Genomic DNA, 21,624 nt, shown 5'->3' with positions numbered 1-21,624 from the left:
ATCATCCCAGAAATGGCGCAACCATTAGATGAGCCAATTCTGGTGCTTAGCCTCGGCTCTTCCTGCTTGCCCTTGTGAATTGGAAGAAGAAAGAGGAAGAAGTAGAAGAGGCAGTGGACAGTCCACCTCCAGTAGATCATCCCGTAATACCTTTTATATATGTGGATAAATGTAAAAAGAAGTAACTGCGCTCCAAACTGCATACAAATTAGACTAGAAACTAGAATTGGTAGTTCATTTACTTTCACTCCTACCCTCATTGGGCCATTTCTAGTCTAATTTGTATGCAGTTTGGAGCACGGTACCTTCTTTTTACATTTATCCACAGTCTATTTTGTCAGTTTGAGCACAGATTCTGTCTAGGTACCAGCAGCCCACTTCTTCTTTTGGTCAGCGCCCGTGTATTTTTTTGTGATTCACTGTCATGATTCCAGTGCAGGTTTTTGAGCTGCACACCGGGGGTTAATGTCTGGAGCTCTGTGCAGGTTGACCTGCACACTTGGGGTTAATGATTGTGGCCTCTTTCTGGTTCTGGGAGAGCTTCATAAACCTCTGCGTAGCTTCAATCCCTGCCAGTTATACTTCTGCCTTTGGCCTAGTGTGCTGACCCCCGTGTGCCTGTTTGTTGCTATAGCTTGTTTATATGGTTCTGACCCGGCTCTGTTTCCCGTTGTGAGTTTGCCTGTTGATTTTGTACTGCGTTATTATCTGTGTATGACTCATTGCCTGTGATCTGACTACTCTCTGCTCGCCCCTCTTGTACCCTGCAGCTATCTCTGTGTATGACTCATTGGCTACGTCCTGACTATTCTCACTGTCTATGCCCTCTGGTAACTTTGTCTCGCAGTTACTCTGCTAGGAATTGTCTTGCAGCTCCTAGCTCTGTGGAGTTTAGGCCACACCTCTAGCAGTCACGTGCTTCAGGTCCTGCGGGTCTGAAGTACACATCTATTCGGTTGCTGCCCGCTCCACAGGTAGCTTTGAGCACGCTTTCGCTTTACTCAGGGCACGCGCACTGGCTCAGTGAGCAAGTTCAGTGCGGTGTCTCTGACATTCATCCTTTATGTGCTGGACCATGGTGATGTTTAGTATGCAGGATTGATGAAGGTCCTTTGTGCTTTTGTGATAGCCAGAGTTCGGTTGTGCTAGTTACACCTAAAAAAATTTGTGAGACTGTTCTGTGTCTCCAAGTGCAGGATCCCCCGAATGCACCAAGAGGATAATGGCGCAGGCCATTGAGGCCAAAGTTTTGTTTGAAAAAAAAATTTTGTTTCCCCCTTCCAAGTTTTGTGCATCCCCCAGCTGGATTAAATGACTGAGACCCTAACAGGGTCAACAACCCTTTGCAAAGAAACCGAACTGTGTGGTTGCTTTATGGACAGTGCTCTTTTATCCATGAACTGCGTTTGTTCTTACCATGAACATTCCCTAAAGAAGCTTATGAGCAGAACACTTGTTTTTAAAGGGCCGTACTCTACAAAAATTAGGGAGGGGAAACCTGAAGAGGGTGACCCGATGACCAAACCAGGTCAGGACTGTGAGGGCTCCTGGATTGTCGGAGCTGTAGTGAGTTGGCTACTGAGTCATTGTGTTTGCTAGAATGGATTTCATGTGTTCAGACACCCGGAGCAGGATTAGTTGCTCAACGGGCCTGTTCTGTTTTAAAATGGACATCCTGTGTATAAGTCCCAGAAGCAAAGGGAGTGGGGTCAGTTGGACCCATGTTTTAGGAAAATAACTTGGGCACTCTGTGTCAGGGTCCCTAGTAGAATGGAGTGTGGTTATGTGGACTTGTGTTTCAAAAGGAATTTGAAAACTCTGTGTCAGGGTCCCCACAGCTGTGGGACCAGGGTCATGTGGACCTGTGTTACAAAGAACTTAAACTCTGTGTTTCCAGGGTCCCAACTGAGTGAGACTAGGGTCGATGGACCAGTATCATTAGTCGAACAACCCGAGGATCGTGCCGGGTTAAAAGGGGCTGTGCCCATGTGTATTCGGGTTTGTGTTTAATGTGGGCCAAAGGACGAGGTCATAGAAAACGGACTCTAACATGGAGCGTGATAATTTCTATGTTTAAATATGTTTTAAAGTGATGTTTACATAAGGATGTCATCCCCGACCATATCGGTACAGTATGGTTGTGGACGACCATGTTTTAGGAGGGAGTTATACAAGAGTATGTCAGGATCAATTCGTGCCCTGCACCCCTTCCTGATAAAACAAATACACTTTAGTCATAATGGTGATGACTCTGTAAAATGTTTTGATAATGGTTTTCAATGTAGTGACTCATGTTCAGCATACATTTGTGCATTTTGATAAGTCTAGGGTGTTAGCATGAGGAATTAGGTCATAAGCATAGGCATAGCATGGGTTTCATAGATTAGGGTAGGATTGGGGGGCACTGTAGTACTGGAAGTTAGGTATGATCATTATAGAGGTAGTTAAGCATAGATGAATACAGCCCCAGTTTAGAGGATTTCCCAGTTGGGAGGGGATTAAGAGCAGTAAAAAGTGCAGGACACTTCCTGGTAGTGAGTGGTTGGAGAGATGGTGTGATGAGAGGATAAGCAGATTAAGTCAAAGACTCCAAAAGAAGTAGCATGTGGACAGTCGCTACTAACTTCTGCGGGTCTTCCAAGGATATCCTTGGCCTACAGCCTGAATCAGGCAGGAAAGCAGATGCCTTCTTCACCTTCTGTAAGAGGTGGCAAAATGGGAAACCGTGTCAGAAGAGTGGGCCCAAAAGCATGGTAGCAGCAGGGGTGGAAATGGCGTCTCCGGGGCCAATGATGCCAGAAAGTGAAGCAAGAGCTCAGGATAAACAAATGGACACGTACTGTCCTGTATCTGCAATTAACCACCTGATATTAAGGAAAGTTGAGCTATTAGAAAAGGAAACAGAGTATGTCGCTGAATGTGTGGTATTGTGAGGAAAGAGGGAGACACAAGCGCAATATAGGGTCTTATCCCACAAATAAAGTAAGCGGTTTAACAAAAAACTGCTCACCTGGTAGTAGGTATTCAAAGCATGTATAGATAAGGGCTGCTGCAGATCCACAAGTCGATCACCGACTATCTGAAACAGAACTCTGCAAAGGAATACGTGGATTTCTTCAGGTATTTCCTGAAGAAGAGGTTGCAAAAAACCTTGAAACGCGTAGAATAAACCACTGTCAAACTTTATTAACCTTCTGGAGTTTCATCATTTGGGCAGCGCGGACAAAATCCACATATTCCTTTGCAGAGTGCTGAATGTGTGGTGACATATAGATCCAGGAACACAAGACCAGAGGAATCTCCAACCCTAAACGTGAGCGTTGTACACTATGCACAAATGGACCACAGACCGCGTTAGACACTATGGATGAGTAATTGCATCCAGAAATAATTTTCAACTCTTTTTGAGAGTGATATAGTTCACCGAAATGCACCATAGACCACATAATGCTTCATGGGTGAGTAATTGAATCTAGAAAAAAAACTCACAGCTTTTTGGGAGTGTTATATACCGCAGAAATGTAGCACAAAGCACATAATATTCTGTGGTTGAAAATATAGTCAATTTTTCATCCTAAAGAAAGCAATCTGGTCACGTGCAGCAGCTATATATTTAGGAACGACTGTGCCCTGCCTGAAGCCTTTATTTTGCCACTCTGTCTGCGCTGCCCCTAGGCTAAAGGCACAATTTATCTAATAGAAGCAGAAAACAATGAATATTCTACGATCTGCAGAGTAACTTACTCTTCTATTGTGTTGTCCGACCAGTACCATAATTCTCCAGGGTAACGGTCACGACTTTCTTTTTTCAGTCCAACCCAAAAATCTCTTCTGAGACTCTTAACGTAGCCCTAAGAAACAGAACCTCAGATTCTCAAGAGATGGAAAACAAAAGAACAAAGGACTAAGGCAAGAGGAGGCCATGACCCTCCATTCACTTCATATGGCCATAGAGATGATGTGCCCTACTTACAGTATAATTCACATTACCAATATGGCAGAGGGCTCCATGTTCCCCCATGTGCCTCACACAATGTGGACTATCAGAAAAGGCAAAACTGGACCCCGAAATGGATTTCATGTAGCAAGAAAAATCAGATGAAGAACACTCTACACAGTGCACACACGATGACCCAAAAGCACAGTGGCCAGTCTTCACCGTCAGTCATGGAAGGAGATGGCATCAGTCAGATCTAAGGGTTGTAACGTGATTAGAGCAAGTTTAGCCTGAACAATCACTATCTTGTTTAAGGACTGACATCTTAAAGGGAACCTGTCAGCGGCCACTGCCTTTCTGAGGTGATATAGAGCATTCTATAATGCTGTAGATAAGCCCCCGATCCGACCTGAAAGATAAGAAAAATAACTTTCATTATACTCCCCCCGGGGGGCGGTCTGGTCTGATGGGTGTCGCAGGTCTGGGTTGGGCGCCTCCCTTCTTCTTGCGATGCCGCCCTCCTGCTTGCTTCACAGGTTCCCCGGCATCGCTCTCCTGCGCAGGCGTACTTATCTGCCCTGTTGAGGGCAGAGCAAAGTACTGCAGTGCGCAGCTGCTGGGTCTCTCTGACCTTTCCCGGCGCCTGCGCACTGCAGTATTTTGCTCTGCCCTCAACAGGGCAGACAATCACGCCTGCGCAGGAGCAAGATGCCAGGGAACCTGTGAAGCAAGCAGGAAGGCGGCGTCACAAGAAGATGAGGCGCCGGACCCGGACCTGCGTCACCCATTGGACCAGACCACGCCCCCCGGGGGAGTATAATAAAAGTTATTTTTCTTATCGTTCAGGTCAGATCGGGGGCTTATCTATAGCATTATAGAATGCTCTATATCACCTCTGAAAGGCAGTGGCTGCATCTTATATTGGCCTAACCTGCCAACAGGTTCCCTTTAATAAGAAAAGTTGGAGCACAGAGCGGCCAAATAAGAATAACGACTCTGGACAAAGGGCTGGAAAATCAATCCCATACCATGTGGGACTATAAACGGGCCACTATGTGCCGACAGATTTAGTGCGAACATGTGACATTCTCACACCAGTCATCTCCGCACTGCTGTAGGAGAAGGACATTCTCACACCAGTCATCTCCGCACTGCAGTAGGAGAAGGACATTCTCACACCAGTCATCTCTGCACTGCTGTAGGAGAAGGACATTCTCACACCAGTCATCTCTGCACTGCAGCAGGAGAAGGACATTCTCACACCAGTCATCTCCACACTGCTGTAGGAGAAGGACATTCTCACACCAGTCATCTCCGCACTGCAGCAGGAGAAGGACATTCTCACACCAGTCATCTCCGCACTGCTGTAGGAGAAGGACATTCTCACACCAGTCATCTCCGCACTGCTGTAGGAGAAGGACATTCTCACACCAGTCATCTCCGCACTGCTGTAGGAGAAGGACATTCTCACACCAGTCATCTCTGCACTGCTGTAGGAGAAGGACATTCTCACACCAGTCATCTCTGCACTGCTGTAGGAGAAGGACATTCTCAGACCAGTCATCTCCGCACTGCTGTAGGAGAAGGACATTCTCACACCAGTCATCTCCGCACTGCTGTAGGAGAAGGACATTCTCACACCAGTCATCTCCGCACTGCTGTAGGAGAAGGACATTCTCACACCAGTCATCTCTGCACTGCTGTAGGAGAAGGACATTCTCACACCAGTCATCTCTGCACTGCTGTAGGAGAAGGACATTCTCACACCAGTCATCTCCGCTCTGCTGTAGGAGAAGGACATTCTCACACCAGTCATCTCCACACTGCTGTAGGAGAAGGACATTCTCACACCAGTCATCTCTGCACTGCCGTAGGAGAAGGACAGTCTCACACCAGTCATCTCCGCACTGCTGTAGGAGAAGGACATTCTCACACCAGTCATCTCCACACTGCAGCAGGAGAAGGACATTCTCACACCAGTCATCTCTGCACTGCTGTAGGAGAAGGACATTCTCACACCAGTCATCTCTGCACTGCTGTAGGAGAAGGACATTCTCACACCAGTCATCTCCGCACTGCTGTAGGAGAAGGACATTCTCACACCAGTCATCTCTGCACTGCTGTAGGAGAAGGACATTCTCACACCAGTCATCTCTGCACTGCTGTAGGAGAAGGACATTCTCACACCAGTCATCTCTGCACTGCTGTAGGAGAAGGACATTCTCACACCAGTCATCTCCGCACTGCTGTAGGAGAAGGACATTCTCACACCAGTCATCTCTGCACTGCTGTAGGAGAAGGACATTCTCACACCAGTCATCTCTGCACTGCTGTAGGAGAAGGACATTCTCACACCAGTCATCTCCGCACTGCTGTAGGAGAAGGACATTCTCACACCAGTCATCTCTGCACTGCTGTAGGAGAAGGACATTCTCACACCAGTCATCTCCACACTGCTGTAGGAGAAGGACATTCTCACACCAGTCATCTCCGCACTGCAGCAGGAGAAGGACATTCTCACACCAGTCATCTCCACACTGCAGCAGAAGGACATTCTCACACCAGTCATCTCCACAATGCAGCAGGAGAAGGACATTCTCACACCAGTCATCTCAGCACTGCTGTAGGAGAAGGACATTCTCACACCAGTCATCTCCGCACTGCTGTAGGAGAAGGACATTCTCACACCAGTCATCTCCGCACTGCTGTAGGAGAAGGACATTCTCACACCAGTCATCTCCGCACTGCTGTAGGAGAAGGACATTCTCACACCAGTCATCTCTGCACTGCTGTAGGAGAAGGACATTCTCACACCAGTCATCTCTGCACTGCTGTAGGAGAAGGACATTCTCACACCAGTCATCTCCGCTCTGCTGTAGGAGAAGGACATTCTCACACCAGTCATCTCCACACTGCTGTAGGAGAAGGACATTCTCACACCAGTCATCTCTGCACTGCCGTAGGAGAAGGACAGTCTCACACCAGTCATCTCCGCACTGCTGTAGGAGAAGGACATTCTCACACCAGTCATCTCCGCACTGCAGTAGGAGAAGGACATTCTCACACCAGTCATCTCTGCACTGCTGTAGGAGAAGGACATTCTCACACCAGTCATCTCTGCACTGCAGCAGGAGAAGGACATTCTCACACCAGTCATCTCCGCACTGCTGTAGGAGAAGGACATTCTCACACCAGTCATCTCCGCACTGCAGCAGGAGAAGGACATTCTCACACCAGTCATCTCCGCACTGCTGTAGGAGAAGGACATTCTCACACCAGTCATCTCCGCACTGCTGTAGGAGAAGGACATTCTCACACCAGTCATATCCGCACTGCTGTAGGAGAAGGACATTCTCACACCAGTCATCTCTGCACTGCTGTAGGAGAAGGACATTCTCACACCAGTCATCTCTGCACTGCTGTAGGAGAAGGACATTCTCACACCAGTCATCTCTGCACTGCTGTAGAAGGACATTCTCACACCAGTCATCTCTGCACTGCTGTAGGAGAAGGACATTCTCACACCAGTCATCTCTGCACTGCTGTAGGAGAAGGACATTCTCACACCAGTCATCTCCGCATTGCTGTAGGAGAAGGACATTCTCACACCAGTCATCTCTGCACTGCTGTAGGAGAAGGACATTCTCACACCAGTCATCTCCGCACTGCTGTAGGAGAAGGACATTCTCACACCAGTCATCTCCACACTGCAGCAGGAGAAGGACATTCTCACACCAGTCATCTCCGCACTGCAGCAGGAGAAGGACATTCTCACACCAGTCATCTCTGCACTGCTGTAGGAGAAGGACATTCTCACACCAGTCATCTCCGCACTGCTGTAGGAGAAGGACATTCTCACACCAGTCATCTCTGCACTGCTGTAGGAGAAGGACATTCTCACACCAGTCATCTCCGCACTGCTGTAGGAGAAGGACATTCTCACACCAGTCATCTCTGCACTGCTGTAGGAGAAGGACATTCTCACACCAGTCATCTCCGCACTGCAGCAGGAGAAGGACATTCTCACACCAGTCATCTCTGCACTGCTGTAGGAGAAGGACATTCTCACACCAGTCATCTCCGCACTGCTGTAGGAGAAGGACATTCTCACACCAGTCATCTCTGCACTGCTGTAGGAGAAGGACATTCTCACACCAGTCATCTCCGCACTGCTGTAGGAGAAGGACATTCTCACACCAGTCATCTCCGCACTGCTGTAGGAGAAGGACATTCTCACACCAGTCATCTCCGCACTGCTGTAGGAGAAGGACATTCTCACACCAGTCATCTCCGCACTGCTGTAGGAGAAGGACATTCTCACACCAGTCATCTCCGCACTGCAGCAGGAGAAGGACATTCTCACACCAGTCATCTCTGCACTGCTGTAGGAGAAGGACATTCTCACACCAGTCATCTCCGCACTGCTGTAGGAGAAGGACATTCTCACACCAGTCATCTCTGCACTGCTGTAGGAGAAGGACATTCTCACACCAGTCATCTCCGCACTGCTGTAGGAGAAGGACATTCTCACACCAGTCATCTCTGCACTGCTGTAGGAGAAGGACATTCTCACACCAGTCATCTCCGCACTGCTGTAGGAGAAGGACATTCTCACACCAGTCATCTCTGCACTGCTGTAGGAGAAGGACATTCTCACACCAGTCATCTCCGCACTGCTGTAGGAGAAGGACATTCTCACACCAGTTATCACCACATTGTAACATAGTAACATAGCAAGGCCGAAAAAAGCCCTGTGTCCATCCAGATCAGCCTATATTCTGTCAGAATAAGTCCCCAGATCTACATCCTTCTAAAGAACCTAACAATAAGGCTAAGTGCACACGTTGCAGAAAATTTCTGCACAAAAACCTGAATCCCTTCCCAGAAACCGCACCTATTTTTCCGCGGCGGTTTTTGCGTGTTTTTTGTGCGGTTTTGATGCGTTTTTTACCGCAGCGGTTTCTCACCGCATGGAATAAGCCAAAACCGCGGAAAAATCCGCAAAATGAATGTGCATGCTGCGTTCTTTACCGCGATGCATTTTTTTCGCGGTAAAAAACGCATCAATGTGCACAAAAAGTGAAAAATGCATAAAAAAGACTGTGCAGCTTATTTTTAGCGGTTTTTTAGCGGTTTTATAGTGAAAACCGCGGTAAAAACCGCTAAAAAAACGCTGTGTGTGAACACAGCCTAACTGTAAGATACAATATTGTTACTCTCCAGGAAGACATCCAGGCCTCTCTTGAACCCCTCGACTGAGTTCGCCATCACCACCTCCTCAGGCAGGAATTCCAGATTCTCACTGCCCTAACAGTAAAGAATCCTCTTCTATGTTGGTGGAGAAACCTTCTCTCCTCCAGACGCAGAGAATGCCCCCTTGTGACCGTCACCTTCCTTGGTATAAACAGATCCTTGGAGAGATACTTGTATTGTCCCCTTATATACTTATACATGGTTATTAGATCGCCCCTCAGTCGTCTTTTTTTCTACATTGTAACAGAAGAAGGACATTCTCACCCCAGTCATCTCCACACTGCAGGAAGAAAAGGACATTTGCACATCAGTCATCCCCTCACTGCAGCAGGAGAAGGATGTTCTCACATCAGTCATCTTTATACTGCTGCAAGGACATTTGTGGCGCCCCCAGGACTATTGTCGCCACAGTGGCATTACCTTCCTCCTAGGGAGTGTGATGTCATGCTTGTAAGCAATAAAGGGTCTCTCTGGCAGTTAACTACAGCACACAACACAGTTCCCACTCCAGGCCAGCAGAGGGAGCTCTGAACCCAAAACTGGGGGAAGAGCTGCTCTCTGGGTGCCAGGAAGGGGAAATGAGGAGTTCGTGTGAGGAGGGCAACGTGTGTGGACGTGAGGAGAGGAGCTGGGAGATTGAGCAGAGAGTTCAGGCTCATTCCCAGCTATAGTGGGTCGCCCTCCCAGGGCTGTGGGGTACTCGGTACCGGGCCAGTATCTCAGAAGGAAGTGTCACAGTAGCGGTGACCCAGTCGGTGGCCCTGAGCGCCCATGTAAAAGGGGATTAAGTGATGGAATAAAGTTTATGAGTGAATGATTCTTGACGCCACCTGTGGTGTTCGGCAATGAAGATGTTAAGCCAATGCTGCGGACAGATCCTCTGGGACAAATGGTGGGGTGCAGCAATGATGGTGTACAGTTGTGGCCAAAAGTATTGACACCCCTGCAATTCTGTCAGATAATACTCAGTTTATTCCTGAAAATGATTGCAAACACAAATTCTTTGGTATTATCTTCATTTAATTTGTCTTAAATGAAAAAACACAAAAGAGAATGAAGCAAAAAGCAAAACATTGATCATTTCACACAAAACTCCAAAAATGGACAAAAGTATTGGCACCCTCAGCCTAATACTTGGTTGCACAACCTTTAGCCAAAATAACTGCGACCAACCGCCTCCGGTAACCATCAATGAGTTTCTTACAATGCTCTGCTGGAATTTTAGACCATTCTTCTTTGGCAAACTACTCCAGGTCCCTGATATTTGAAGGGTGCCTTCTCCAAACTGCCATTTTTAGATCTCTCCACAGGTGTTCTATGGGATTCAGGTCTGGACTCATTGCTGGCCACCTTAGAAGTCTCCAGTGCTTTCTCTCAAACCATTTTCTAGTGCTTTTTGAAGTGTGTTTTGGGTCATTGTCCTGCTGGAAGACCCATGACCTCTGAGGGAGACCCAGCTTTCTCACACTGGGCCCTACATTATGCTGCAAAATTTGTTGGTAGTCTTCAGACTTCATAATGCCATGCACACAGTCAAGCAGTCCAGTGCCAGAGGCAGCAAAGCAACCCCAAAACATCAGGGAACCTCCACCATGTTTGACTGTAGGGACCGTGTTCTTTTCTTTCAATGCCTCTTTTTTTCTCCTGTAAACTCTATGATGATGCCTTTGCCCAAAAAGCTCTACTTTTGTCTCATCTGACCAGAGAACATTCTTCCAAAACGTTTTAGGCTTTTTCAGGTATATTTTGGCAAACTTCAGCCTCGCTTTTTTATGTCTCGGGGTAAGAAGTGGGGTCTTCCTGGGTCTCCTACCATACAGTCCCTTTTCATTCAGACGCTGACGGATAGTATGGGTTGACACTGTTGTACCCTCGGACTGCAGGGAAGCTTGAACTTGTTTGGATGTTAGTCGAGGTTCTTTATCCAACATCCGCACAATCTTGCGTTGAAATCTCTTGTCAATTTTTCTTTTCCGTCCACATCTAGGGAGGTTAGCCACAGTGCCATGGGCTTTAAACTTCTTGATGACACTGCGCACGGTAGACACAGGAACATTCAGGTCTTTGGAGATGGACTTGTAGCCTTGAGATTGCTCATGCTTCCTCACAATTTGGTTTCTCAAGTCCTCAGACAGTTCTTTGGTCTTCTTTCTTTTCTCCATGCTCAATGTGGTACACACAAGGACACAGGACAGAGGTTGACTCAACTTTAATCCATGTCAACTGGCTGCAAGTGTGATTTAGTTATTGCCAACACCTGTTAGGTGCCACAGGTAAGTTACAGGTGCTGTTAATTACACAAATTAGAGAAGCATCACATGATTTTTCGAACAGTGCCAATACTTTTGTCCACCCTCTTTTTTATGTTTGGTGTTGAATTATATCCAATTTGGCTTTAGGACAATTCTTTTTGTGTTTTTTAATTTAAGACAAATTAAATGAATATAATAAAAACAAAGAATTTGTGATTGCAATCATTTTCAGGAAGAAACGGATTCAGGAAGATTCAGGAAGAATCTGACAGAATTGCAGGGGTGTCAATACTTTTGGCCACAACTGTAGCTCTCCACAGGCAGGGCTGTAGTCCCAGGGCAGAGTAGATGAAGAGGGTATGTGTTGAGGAAGAGGGTGTAGTGTCTGGCACAGAGATGTAGCAGTGCTGGAGAGTTTGCAGGAAGAAGGCAAGGACACAACAGGGTGCAGTTTCTTTACCTTTACTTGGTAAATGCAGTCCAGGGTCCTGATTACAGATGGCACAGGAGCTGGCTTGCCTGGAAGCAACTTAGGAATCTCTCTCTCAGATGGGTTGTGTAGTCTCCTTCCTAGCGCTTAGTTTTAGGTATTTGCAGTACTGTGTTACACTGAAGTTCCACTTGTTTATTCTTGTTAGAACTCCCTGGTATGGCAGACAGCTGTAGCCTTTCTCTTCAAGCTCACACGTCGCTGTTGTGCCTCCGAGTCTTATGTGGGAATAGAGCATTTACAGCTTCCTATTCCTCCGGTTTCTGTTGCAGGAACATCAGTATCCATACAACCTTGGCGATTGGGCTCCAGATCATGCACTATAGCTGGGAATGAGCCTGAACTCTCTCCTCAATCCCCCAGCTCTTCTCCTCACGTCCACACACATTGCCCTCCTCACATGAACTCCTAATTTCCCATTCCTGGCCCCCCAGAGAGCAGCTCTTCCCCCAGTTTTGGGTTCAGAGCTTCCTCTGCTGGCCTGGAGTGGGAGCTGTGTTGTGTGTTGTGATTAACTGCCAGAGAGATCTGTTATGAATGGGTCACCGAGGAGAAAAAGGCAAACAAGCTAAGTCACAGAAAACCAGAGAAGTTGGTAACTATGCAGATTGCAGATCCCTGATCTTACAACACAACTAGCAGTAGCCGTGGAGCGTGCCTACGATGAACCTAGACACCTTGTCACTGCCAGAGGACTACATAGCCTAAAGCAAGAAAAGGGAAAACTAACTGCCCCAGAGCAGACCCCAAAGGAATAGACAGCCCCCAAACATATATTGTCGGTGAGACAAGATGAGACACAAACACAGGCAGGAAAATAGGCTGAGCAAATGATGGGGCCCAAACTAACTAGACAGGAAAGGAAAGGCAAGTCACTGTCTGCAACCTGCAAAAAACCCTACAAAAATAATGTCCAACACTTCTGATAGCAAAAATTAACCCTGAAGTCACTAGACTTCTCCCACTATATCAGCACACTGGAATATTCTGAGACAGAGCAAAAAGAGACCGAACTAGTAAGGGACAAAAAGCCAATTGGCAAAATACTGATAAATAAGAGTGGAAATTCAGCACAGCGCCCAGCCGGGGCTGGCAGGCCACACAAAAAACTGAATAGACCAACAAAATCAAGTGTGAACATTAGCAAAAAAACTTAGCTTTATATGACTGGAACAGAGCTGAAAACCAAGAGCTGACAAGCCAGAAGGAATCACCAGCAACTGAATAGGGCGTCGGCTGTCTTAAATCCAATCTGAGAATTCCGAGATCCAATCATCATCCCCATCCTCAGGTGGCAGATCTCCACCGATCAAACCAGCCGCACCACCTCCCGTCACCACCAGAGGGAGTTCAGAAGGGGAACCAGAGAATGAACTCACAACAGAGATCCTTTATTGCTTCCAAGCATGACATCACACTCCCTAGGAGGAAGGTAATGCCATTGTGGCGACCATACTCCTGGGGGCACCACATTCCCCCCCTAGTGCAATTCAGTACTCCCGGACTGATGAGAATACATGCAAACATATAAACAATTATAAATATAGCAAGATTTAAAAAAAATGAAAAATTGCAAAAACCAAAGCTCAAAAATACTCCTAATGACGATTAGTCCATGCCTCAATGTCCATGGTCCAATTCCTGAGGAAGTTGGTAAACTATTTACAAGTTGAGTTTTGACCACACAAGTCCTGTGGTCCAATTGTCCATTCAAACAAAATAAAATATCCCAAAAGTCTTAGAGTCTCTGTAGGCACAAAACTTGAAATATTACATATTTACAGATCAACATTTACAAAACTTATCTATATGCGGGACCTTAGGGGTGGAATACCTTGGGTACTACGGACAGACCTACATAGCACTGGTGTGGGTAAACTGGGTAGTAACCGTCTACGAACTCTTAGACTCACCATGGGCATGACAGATTCACCACTGGCAGGGCAAAGGTTCTCTGGCTCCACTGCTGGTGTGGCATCTGCTGCCTGAACTTCCTGATTTTCAGGGTTCTCTTGAGTCTCTGCTACTTCAGTTGCAGTAGGCTGGGGAAAGATTAGGACAGGAACTACGATGGCTTGATCCATTCTTGTCCAGTTTGCAGGAAATTCTCCAAGTACAGTGCTGACCTTTTCTTCTTCTTCTATGGGTTGAAGGTTGTTTTGTTCTTCCATTCTGTCTAGTTGGTCAGGGCACAGTTTCAGATGATCTCTTGATACTGCTGATGAGGTTTCTCCTCCATCCTTACTGATAAGGCACACCTTGGTGTTGTCGAAGTTTGATGGTAAGACTGTGTAGGGTTCAGCTTCCCATTGGTCATCCAATTTATGCATCCTCCTTTTCCTCTTTAGGACTTGTTCTCCTGGTGACAAGGGAACTTCAGGTGCATGTTGATTGTAGTTCTTCTCTTGTTTTTGTCTCGCCTGAGCTAGACTCTTTTCTACACACTTACGGTATTGCTGCTGCTGTTCTGTTTTCCAGTTAGCAACTGGTGATGTTACCTCAGGTGTAAGGACTCCCATATCCAAATCAATAGGCAACTTGCCAGGCCTCGCTCTCATTAGGTAGGCTGGAGTGCAGTTGGTGGAATTCACAGGAATGTGATTGTAGAGGTCTACCAGATCTGGCAACTTCTCTGGCCACAGATTCCTCTCTTCCAAAGGCAAGGTCTTCAGTAGGTCGATCACCATTTGATTAATCTTTTCACACATGCCATTGGTCTGTGGATGGTACGGTGTTGTCCTGATCTTCTTGCAACCATGCAAGTTACAGAATTCCTGGAACACTTCTGCCTCAAAAGCTGGACCTTTTCACATATGCCATTGGTCTGTGGATGGTATGGTGTTGTCCTGATCTTCTTGCAACCGTGCAAGTTACAGAATTCCTGGAACACTTCTGCCTCAAAAGCTGGACCTTGATCTGTAAGCACTCGCTCGGGGTATACGTGTGGTCGACAAAAGTGCTGTTGGAATGCTCTGGCTGCTGTCCTGGCTGTTTGATCCTTGACAGGCACGACTACCAGGAATCTCGAGTAGTGGTCAACGATGGTAAGAGCATAAATGTAGCCTGAATGGCTTGGAACCAGCTTCACATGGTCCAGGGCAACCAACTCAAGGGGTTGTTTGGTTTTTATTGGCTGCAAAGGAGCTTGTTGGCTGTTACTGTCCTTCCTGCGCAGGTTGCATTGTCCACACTCCAGGCACCAATTTTCAATGGCTTTCCTCATACCAGCCCAGTTGAATCTCTCCCGAAGCAAGGCCTCCAACTCCTTCCATCCGAAATGTCCAGCTCCATTGTGGTATGCTTCCAAGACCATTGACGCCTCCCTCTTTGGGACTATCAGTTGCCAGACCAACTCATGAGTGCGGGCATTGATACTCCTCCGGCATAGCTTTCCCTCATAGATGAACAGCCGGCCTCTTTCCTTCCACAACTGCTGGGTTTCTTCATGAGCATCTGGACTTGGGCGTGAGTCAGCTTGTGACAGTAGCTCCTTTACCAGGCGGACTGTGGGGTCGCTATCCTGCGTTTCTGCCCAGTCATGATGAGGCAATGGATTTAGGGTGGCCTCTTTCACGATAGACCGTCTGTTTCTCACTCCTTGGGCACGTTGGGCCGCAATTGGCCGGTGGAAGGCAGGTAACTATTTCTTCGAGTGCCTCAGGGTCTTCTCCTGCATCTGGCAGATTAGGCATTCTGGACAGCGCATCAGCATTGGCATTCTTATGCCCTGCCCGGTACTTGATGGTAAACTCATAGTTAGACAGCCGAGCCATCCATCGCTGCTGCAGTGCACCTAGTTTTGCAGTTTCTAAGTGAGTCATCGGGTTGTTGCCCGTGAAGATGGTAAACTTGGCTGAAGCTAGGTAATGCTTGAATCGTTCAGTCACAGCCCAGACTATGGCGAGGAACTCCAGTTTGAAGGAACTGTAGTTGTCAGGGTTCCTTTCAATGGGACGAAGCTTCCTGCTGGTGTAGGAGATCACTTTTTCTTTGCCATTCTGTACCTGTGACAGTACTGCTCCCAGTCCCACACTGCTGGCATCAGTATACAGAACAAATGGTTGGTCATAATCTGGGTAAGCCAGAACTTCATCTCCTGTGAGAGCCATCTTCAGTCGAGTGAAGGACCTCTCCGGTTCTTCAGTCCATTCAAATGTAGGACTCTTCTTTCTGGCTTTCTTGGGCTGGCCCACCAGAAGATTTTGCATAGGCGTGGCTATTTCAGTGAAGCATTTGATGAACCTTTGGTAGTAGCCTACCAACCCCAGGAATTGAAGTACTTCATGGAGGTTGCTGGGCTTCTGCCAGTCTCGGATGACAGTGACTTTGTCAGGATCCGGTGCCACACCTTCTGCACTCATTACATGCCCGAGGTACTGTACCTTGGGTTTCAGGAGGTGGCATTTGGAAGGCTTCACTTTCAGGCCAAAGTTGGACAAGGCTTCAAACACCTCAGCCAGGTGCTTCAGATAGTCTTCATAAGTCTTGGAGAAAACAATGACATCATCAAGGTATAATAGGACTGTCTCGAAGTTCTTGTGTCCAAGACAGCACTCCATTAGCCATTGAAATGTCCCAGGGGTGGTGCAGAGCCCGAACAGCATGTAGTTGAACTCGCAGAGAACCATAGGGGTAGTAAATGCTGTTTTCTCCTTGTCTGCCTCTGCCACGGGAACCTGCCAATACCCATTAGTGAGATCTAAGGTGAAAAAAGTTTGCAGTTTTAAGTGCAGTTAATGACTCTTCAATTCTGGGTAATGGGTAGACATTCTTATGTGTAATGCTGTTAATTTTTCTGTAATCAACACACATTCTCATGGTACCATCTTTCTTTTTCACAAAGACTATTGGAGCTGCCCAGGGGCTACTACTGTCTCTGATCACCCCAGCCTCCTTCATTTCCCGCAACATACTTTTGGCACATTGATATTGTATGGGGGTTTAGGCCGGTACCTTTCTTTAATGGGTGGATGATCTCCAGTGGGAATATGGTTTTGAACCCCTTTTGCCTTCCCAAAGTCTAGAGGGTGTTTACTGAATACCCGCTCGTACTCCTGAGTCACTCGGTAAACCCCACTCTTTTGGTATGAAGGGGTGGAGTCAGTTCCCACCTGCAGTTGCTGACACCACTCCTCCAGCTGCTTTACAGAGCCATTGTCCTCCACCTGGTCGGATGAGACCAAGGGCTCTGATGCCTGTATTGCGTTGTTACTGACAGTAAGCAGCTTAGCAACTGTGGCATACTGAGGTATTGTGGCCTCCTCCTCCCCACAATTCAAGAGGCGTACAGGTACTCTCCCTTTGCGGACATCAACTACCCCTCTGGCTGGCAGGACAGTGGGCCGGCTATCTGAGAACACTGGCTCTACCAATGCTTGGTAATCTTTTCCTCTGAGGCCTATGGATGCCCGACACCAAATTAACATTTCACATATGGAGGGTATTACAATGGGGAAAAAATCACTCACTCTGACACTGCAAATTTCTCCACCAGACAGTTCTACCTGCTGTCTTTGCATCAGGGCCTTGATCTCCTTCTGTAGGACTCGTTGTTCATTGGAACCAGCAGTCTCGGCTACCTGTTGCAACAAGACAATAACCTCGGCAAGACAATTTTCAATCACATTAGTACCAAGGGTCATCATTGGGTTACGTTCTCGTCGATCAATGTCTACAACTATCAGACCTTGAAATTTTAACTCTACTCACCCCACTTTAATGGTAATCTCTTTACATCCTACTTGCGGCAAAGACTGACCATTGCTGGCATCTACTGTGAGTTCATCACTTGGGCCACGGGTAAGTTCAGAGTCAGCCCAATACCGCTTGTAAAAGATATATGGCATAGTTGTCACCTGAGAGCCAGTGTCCAGCAAAGCGTTCATGGGGATGCCGTCAATCACCACTGGGAGGACTTGTCGCCCTTCAACATACTTGGCTCGCCAGTTCTTTGGGCCTTGTGGTCCTACTCCTGTGGGTTGGCCCTCTGCCCCAGGGGTTGCTCGTTTAAATAACAGAACCTTGCAATGTGGCCTGCCTTGTGGCAGTGACGACAGATGGGACGTCCGTCCAGGTCATAGCGATCGTTGTATCTTCCTCGGCGTGGCGGGATCCTCTTCTTCCGTAGCCATGGGACATCCTCTGGACTGGAGGCCAGCTGGATCTTCTCCTTTGATGACACCTGCAGGGACTGCACAGTTTTGGCAAGTGCAGCCATATTTTTGGTCAGCTCCTGGACCTGAAGACGCAGTTCGGCAGATGGGTCTTTGTCCAGAGTCTGTGCACCAGCCCCCACAGGGCTGAGAGGGAAAGATGATGCTTCTTGATGGTATGTGATCGCTGGGCGCCTAGGGGGCGCTGGACGGCTGACATTTGGTTCATGCAGCACCTGAATAGCCCTGTCTTTGAAGTCTGCAAAGTCTAGATCAGGGTTCTGTAGGGCTATGATGCGCAGCTGTGCTCTGTGGGTACTGTATAGGAGGCCCTCAATAAATTGCTCCTTTAACAGTCTGTCTCTGTCCTGCACACTGTCTGGATCAATCTGCTTGATGGCTCGCAGCGCCTCCTGCAAGTTAAGGGCATAGTCCCGTATACTGTCCTGCACTCTTTGCTTACACCCAAAGAATCTCATCTTGATATCAGCTGCAGTGCCGGTGTCAAAGGTGCTTCTTAGCTTAGCCAGAATCTTTTTAACAGTCTCTTTATCAGTGTCCTGCCAGGCTTTTACTTCTCTTTGCGCTGCACCAGTTAGCTGCCCAATAAGGATGTTCACTTTTTGGTTTTCAGACAGAGGATACACCTCAAACAAACTGCACAGTCTCTCTTTAAATTCACTCAGGGTATGTGACTCTCCTGAGTACTGCAGTAGCCAGGCTGCTCCCGGTATATAGGGCATGGACAGCGGCATGATGGGGAACACAGCGGTGGGTGCTGATTCTTGCGGTACTGTGGAGGCAGCGCTGGCTGATGGATTCTGCTGTGCCATTGGAGCCGCAGCTGCACTGGGTCTTGCAGCTTGCGGCACTGTGGGGTTTGCAGTGGCGTCCGCCGCTGCGTCTGCTCTTGCTTCAGACATTCTCTTCCCCCTTAGTCAACGTTTGACCAGGCCCTGGGTTGCGCTGGCTACCGCTCCACCGGCTGGACGATCGGGGGGACGCCGGGACTGCAGACCTCGGCTTCTCACTTCTTGCTCGCTGGCCTCTTCCCGCGCGGCACTTCTCTTTTTGCGCTTTTCGGCTGGCTCCGCCCATGATGGCCCGCCCCTTAGGCTTCCCGCACGCACCAAGCAGCGGGGTAATGGAGGCAATTGCGCAGTCTATGGCACACAATTCCCAGCTATAGCACATGATCTGGAGCCCGGTCTCCAAGGCTGTATGGACACTGATGGTCCTGCAACAGAAACCGGAGGAATAGGGAGCTGTAAATGCTATGTTCCCACATAAGACTCGGAGGCACAACAACGACGTGTGAGCCAGAAGAAGAAGGCTACAGCTGTTTGCCATACGAGGGAGTTCTAAAGAGAATAAACAAGTGGAACTTCAGTGTAACACAGTACTACAATTACCTAAAACTAAGCGCCAGGAAGGAGACTACACAACCCATCTGCCTAGAGAGAGATTCCTAAGTTGCTTCCAGGCTAGCCAGCTCCTGTGCCATCTGTAATCTGGACCCTGGACTGCATTAGCCAAGCAAAGTAAAGGTAAAGAAACTGCACCCTGTTGTGTCCTTGCCTTCTTCCTGCAAACTCTCCAGCACTGCTACATCTCTGTGCCAAACACTACACCCTCTTCCTCAACACCTACCCTCTTCATCTACTCTGCCCTGGGACTACAGACCTGCCTGTGGAGGGCCACACCATCATTGCTGCACCCCACCATCTGTCCCAGAGGATCTGTCCGCAGCATCTGCTTAACATCTTCATTGCTGAACACCACAGGAGGCGTCACGAATCATTCACTCATAAACTTTATTCCATCTCTTAATCCCTTTTACATGGGTGCCCAGGGCCACGGACCGGGTCACTGCTGCTGTGACACTTCCCTCTGAGATACCGGCCTGGTACCGAGTACCCCACATCCCTGGCGGGCGACCCACAATCGCACACCATTTATCTCCACACTGCAGCAGGAGAAGGACATTCTCACACCAGTCATCTCCACACTGCAGCAGGAGAAGGACATTCTCACCCCAGTCATCTCCACACTGCAGCAGGAGAAGGACATTCTGACTCGCCCCCAGAGGTCATGGGGTACTCGGTGCCGGGCCCATTGATTACAATGGGAGATGTCACAGTGGCAATGACCCGGTCTGAGGCCTCAGGCGGTCAATGTAAAAGGGGTGGAGTGATGGGGATAAAGTCATTTAGATGATTCGTGACGCCACCTGTGGTTTCTGGTCAGTTTGACCAGCGCTGCATGGTTGCCTCTCTGGGACAGATGGTGTGGTGCAGCAATGATGTTGTAGCCCTCCACAGGTAGGGCTGTAGTCCCAGGGCAGAGTAGATGAGATTGGCAAATAAGGAGATAGTGAGGTGAAGTAGATGGTGCAGTGTTAGGCACAGAGATGAAGCAGTGCTGAGTGGGTTGGCGCAGGAAGAAGGCAATGAGACAGATGAAGGCAGTCACAGTTCTTTTACTCACGTTCTTGGCACAGACAGGTGCCCGCTTCAATGCTGCGGTCTCCAGATCAGGGGCTCAGCCAACTCCCAGGCAGATGGAATTAACCTTTCCAGCTCTCCCTTTCGTGTGCCTGTTCTGAACGTCTCCACACTAGCGCTTATACTGAAGTACTTGTAGTTGCGTATTAAACTCAAGTTCCTCCTTCTTGATGCTATTTAGAACTCTACTTGTACGGCAGACAGCTGTAGCCTACTTCGGGGACTCCTTGCTATCAAGTCCCGGCTCACTCACGTTGCTGTTGTGCCCCCAAGTCTTAGGTGGGAATAAAGTGGTGACAACTTCTATTCCTCCGGTGTCTGCTGCAGGACCATCAGTATCCATACAACCTTGGGGACCGGACCCCGGCCATGCGCTTAGAACTTGAGGAAGGACTCTGCTCTGACCCTAGTCCTTAGTTCTCTTCTCCTCATGTTCCATACTAATCTTTCTTCCTTCTGGAGAATCAGGCTTTCTATTTCTCTTTCCCGTGCCAGCAGCTTCAGGTCACTGAAGTCTGCTGCAGCACCTCCTTCACTCCATCCCTGATCTTCTCTCACAGACTGACCTTTTCCTAATATTCTCCCGCTCTCTTGTGGAGTCTGAGCTCCACCCACCTCCCAGCACTCTTCGTGTTCCAAGCAGGGAGCCACCAAAGGTGCTTTGCTACACTACTATGTTGAGTGGGATGCAGGTGTTGCAGTCTGGTCAGGTGTTACCATCTTACCTGGAGAGTGGGATACTACACCTCAGGAGGAGGTGCAGTACCTCTGTGGCGACTGAACCCTCAGGGGCGCCACAATTCTCACACCAGTCATCTCCACACTGCAGCAGGAGAAGGACAGTCTCACACCAGTCATCTCCACATTGCTGTAAGAGAAGGACATTCGCACACCAGTCATCTCTACACTGCAGCAGGAGAAGGACATTCTCACACCAGACATCTCCACACTGCAGCAGGAAAAGGACATTCTCACACCGGTCATCTCTACATTGCTGTAAGAGAAGGACATTCTCACACCGGTCATCTCCACACTG

The 21,624-nt window shown here is 48.2% G+C and overlaps 1 protein-coding gene across 5 annotated transcripts in view; it reads right to left on the bottom strand.

The window, feature by feature from the left end:
* LOC141075448 (C-type lectin domain family 2 member L-like) overlaps positions 1-21,624 on the bottom strand; it is a 38,034-nt gene that overhangs the window by 2,595 nt on the left and 13,815 nt on the right. For 2 of the 5 annotated variants that reach the window (XM_073562508.1, XM_073562507.1), the window contains exon 3: positions 3,745-3,851. The exons of 1 other annotated variant lie outside the window; for it this stretch is intronic. In XM_073562508.1, coding sequence (XP_073418609.1) covers positions 3,745-3,851 — 107 coding nt within the window. Of the gene's footprint in view, positions 1-3,744; positions 3,852-16,378; positions 17,512-21,624 lie in introns of those variants that run through there. 2 more of the 5 variants (XM_073562505.1, XM_073562504.1) reach the window with 1 other exon arrangement.

Source organism: Dendrobates tinctorius, unplaced genomic scaffold (assembly GCF_039654945.1).
Source record: "Dendrobates tinctorius isolate UK_male_01 unplaced genomic scaffold, ASM3965494v1 ptg000353l, whole genome shotgun sequence".
In the NCBI taxonomy this organism is placed as follows: Eukaryota; Metazoa; Chordata; class Amphibia; order Anura; family Dendrobatidae; genus Dendrobates; species Dendrobates tinctorius.
Note: the sequence above shows the minus strand (reverse complement) of the source record. Positions and strands in the feature narration are given on the sequence as shown.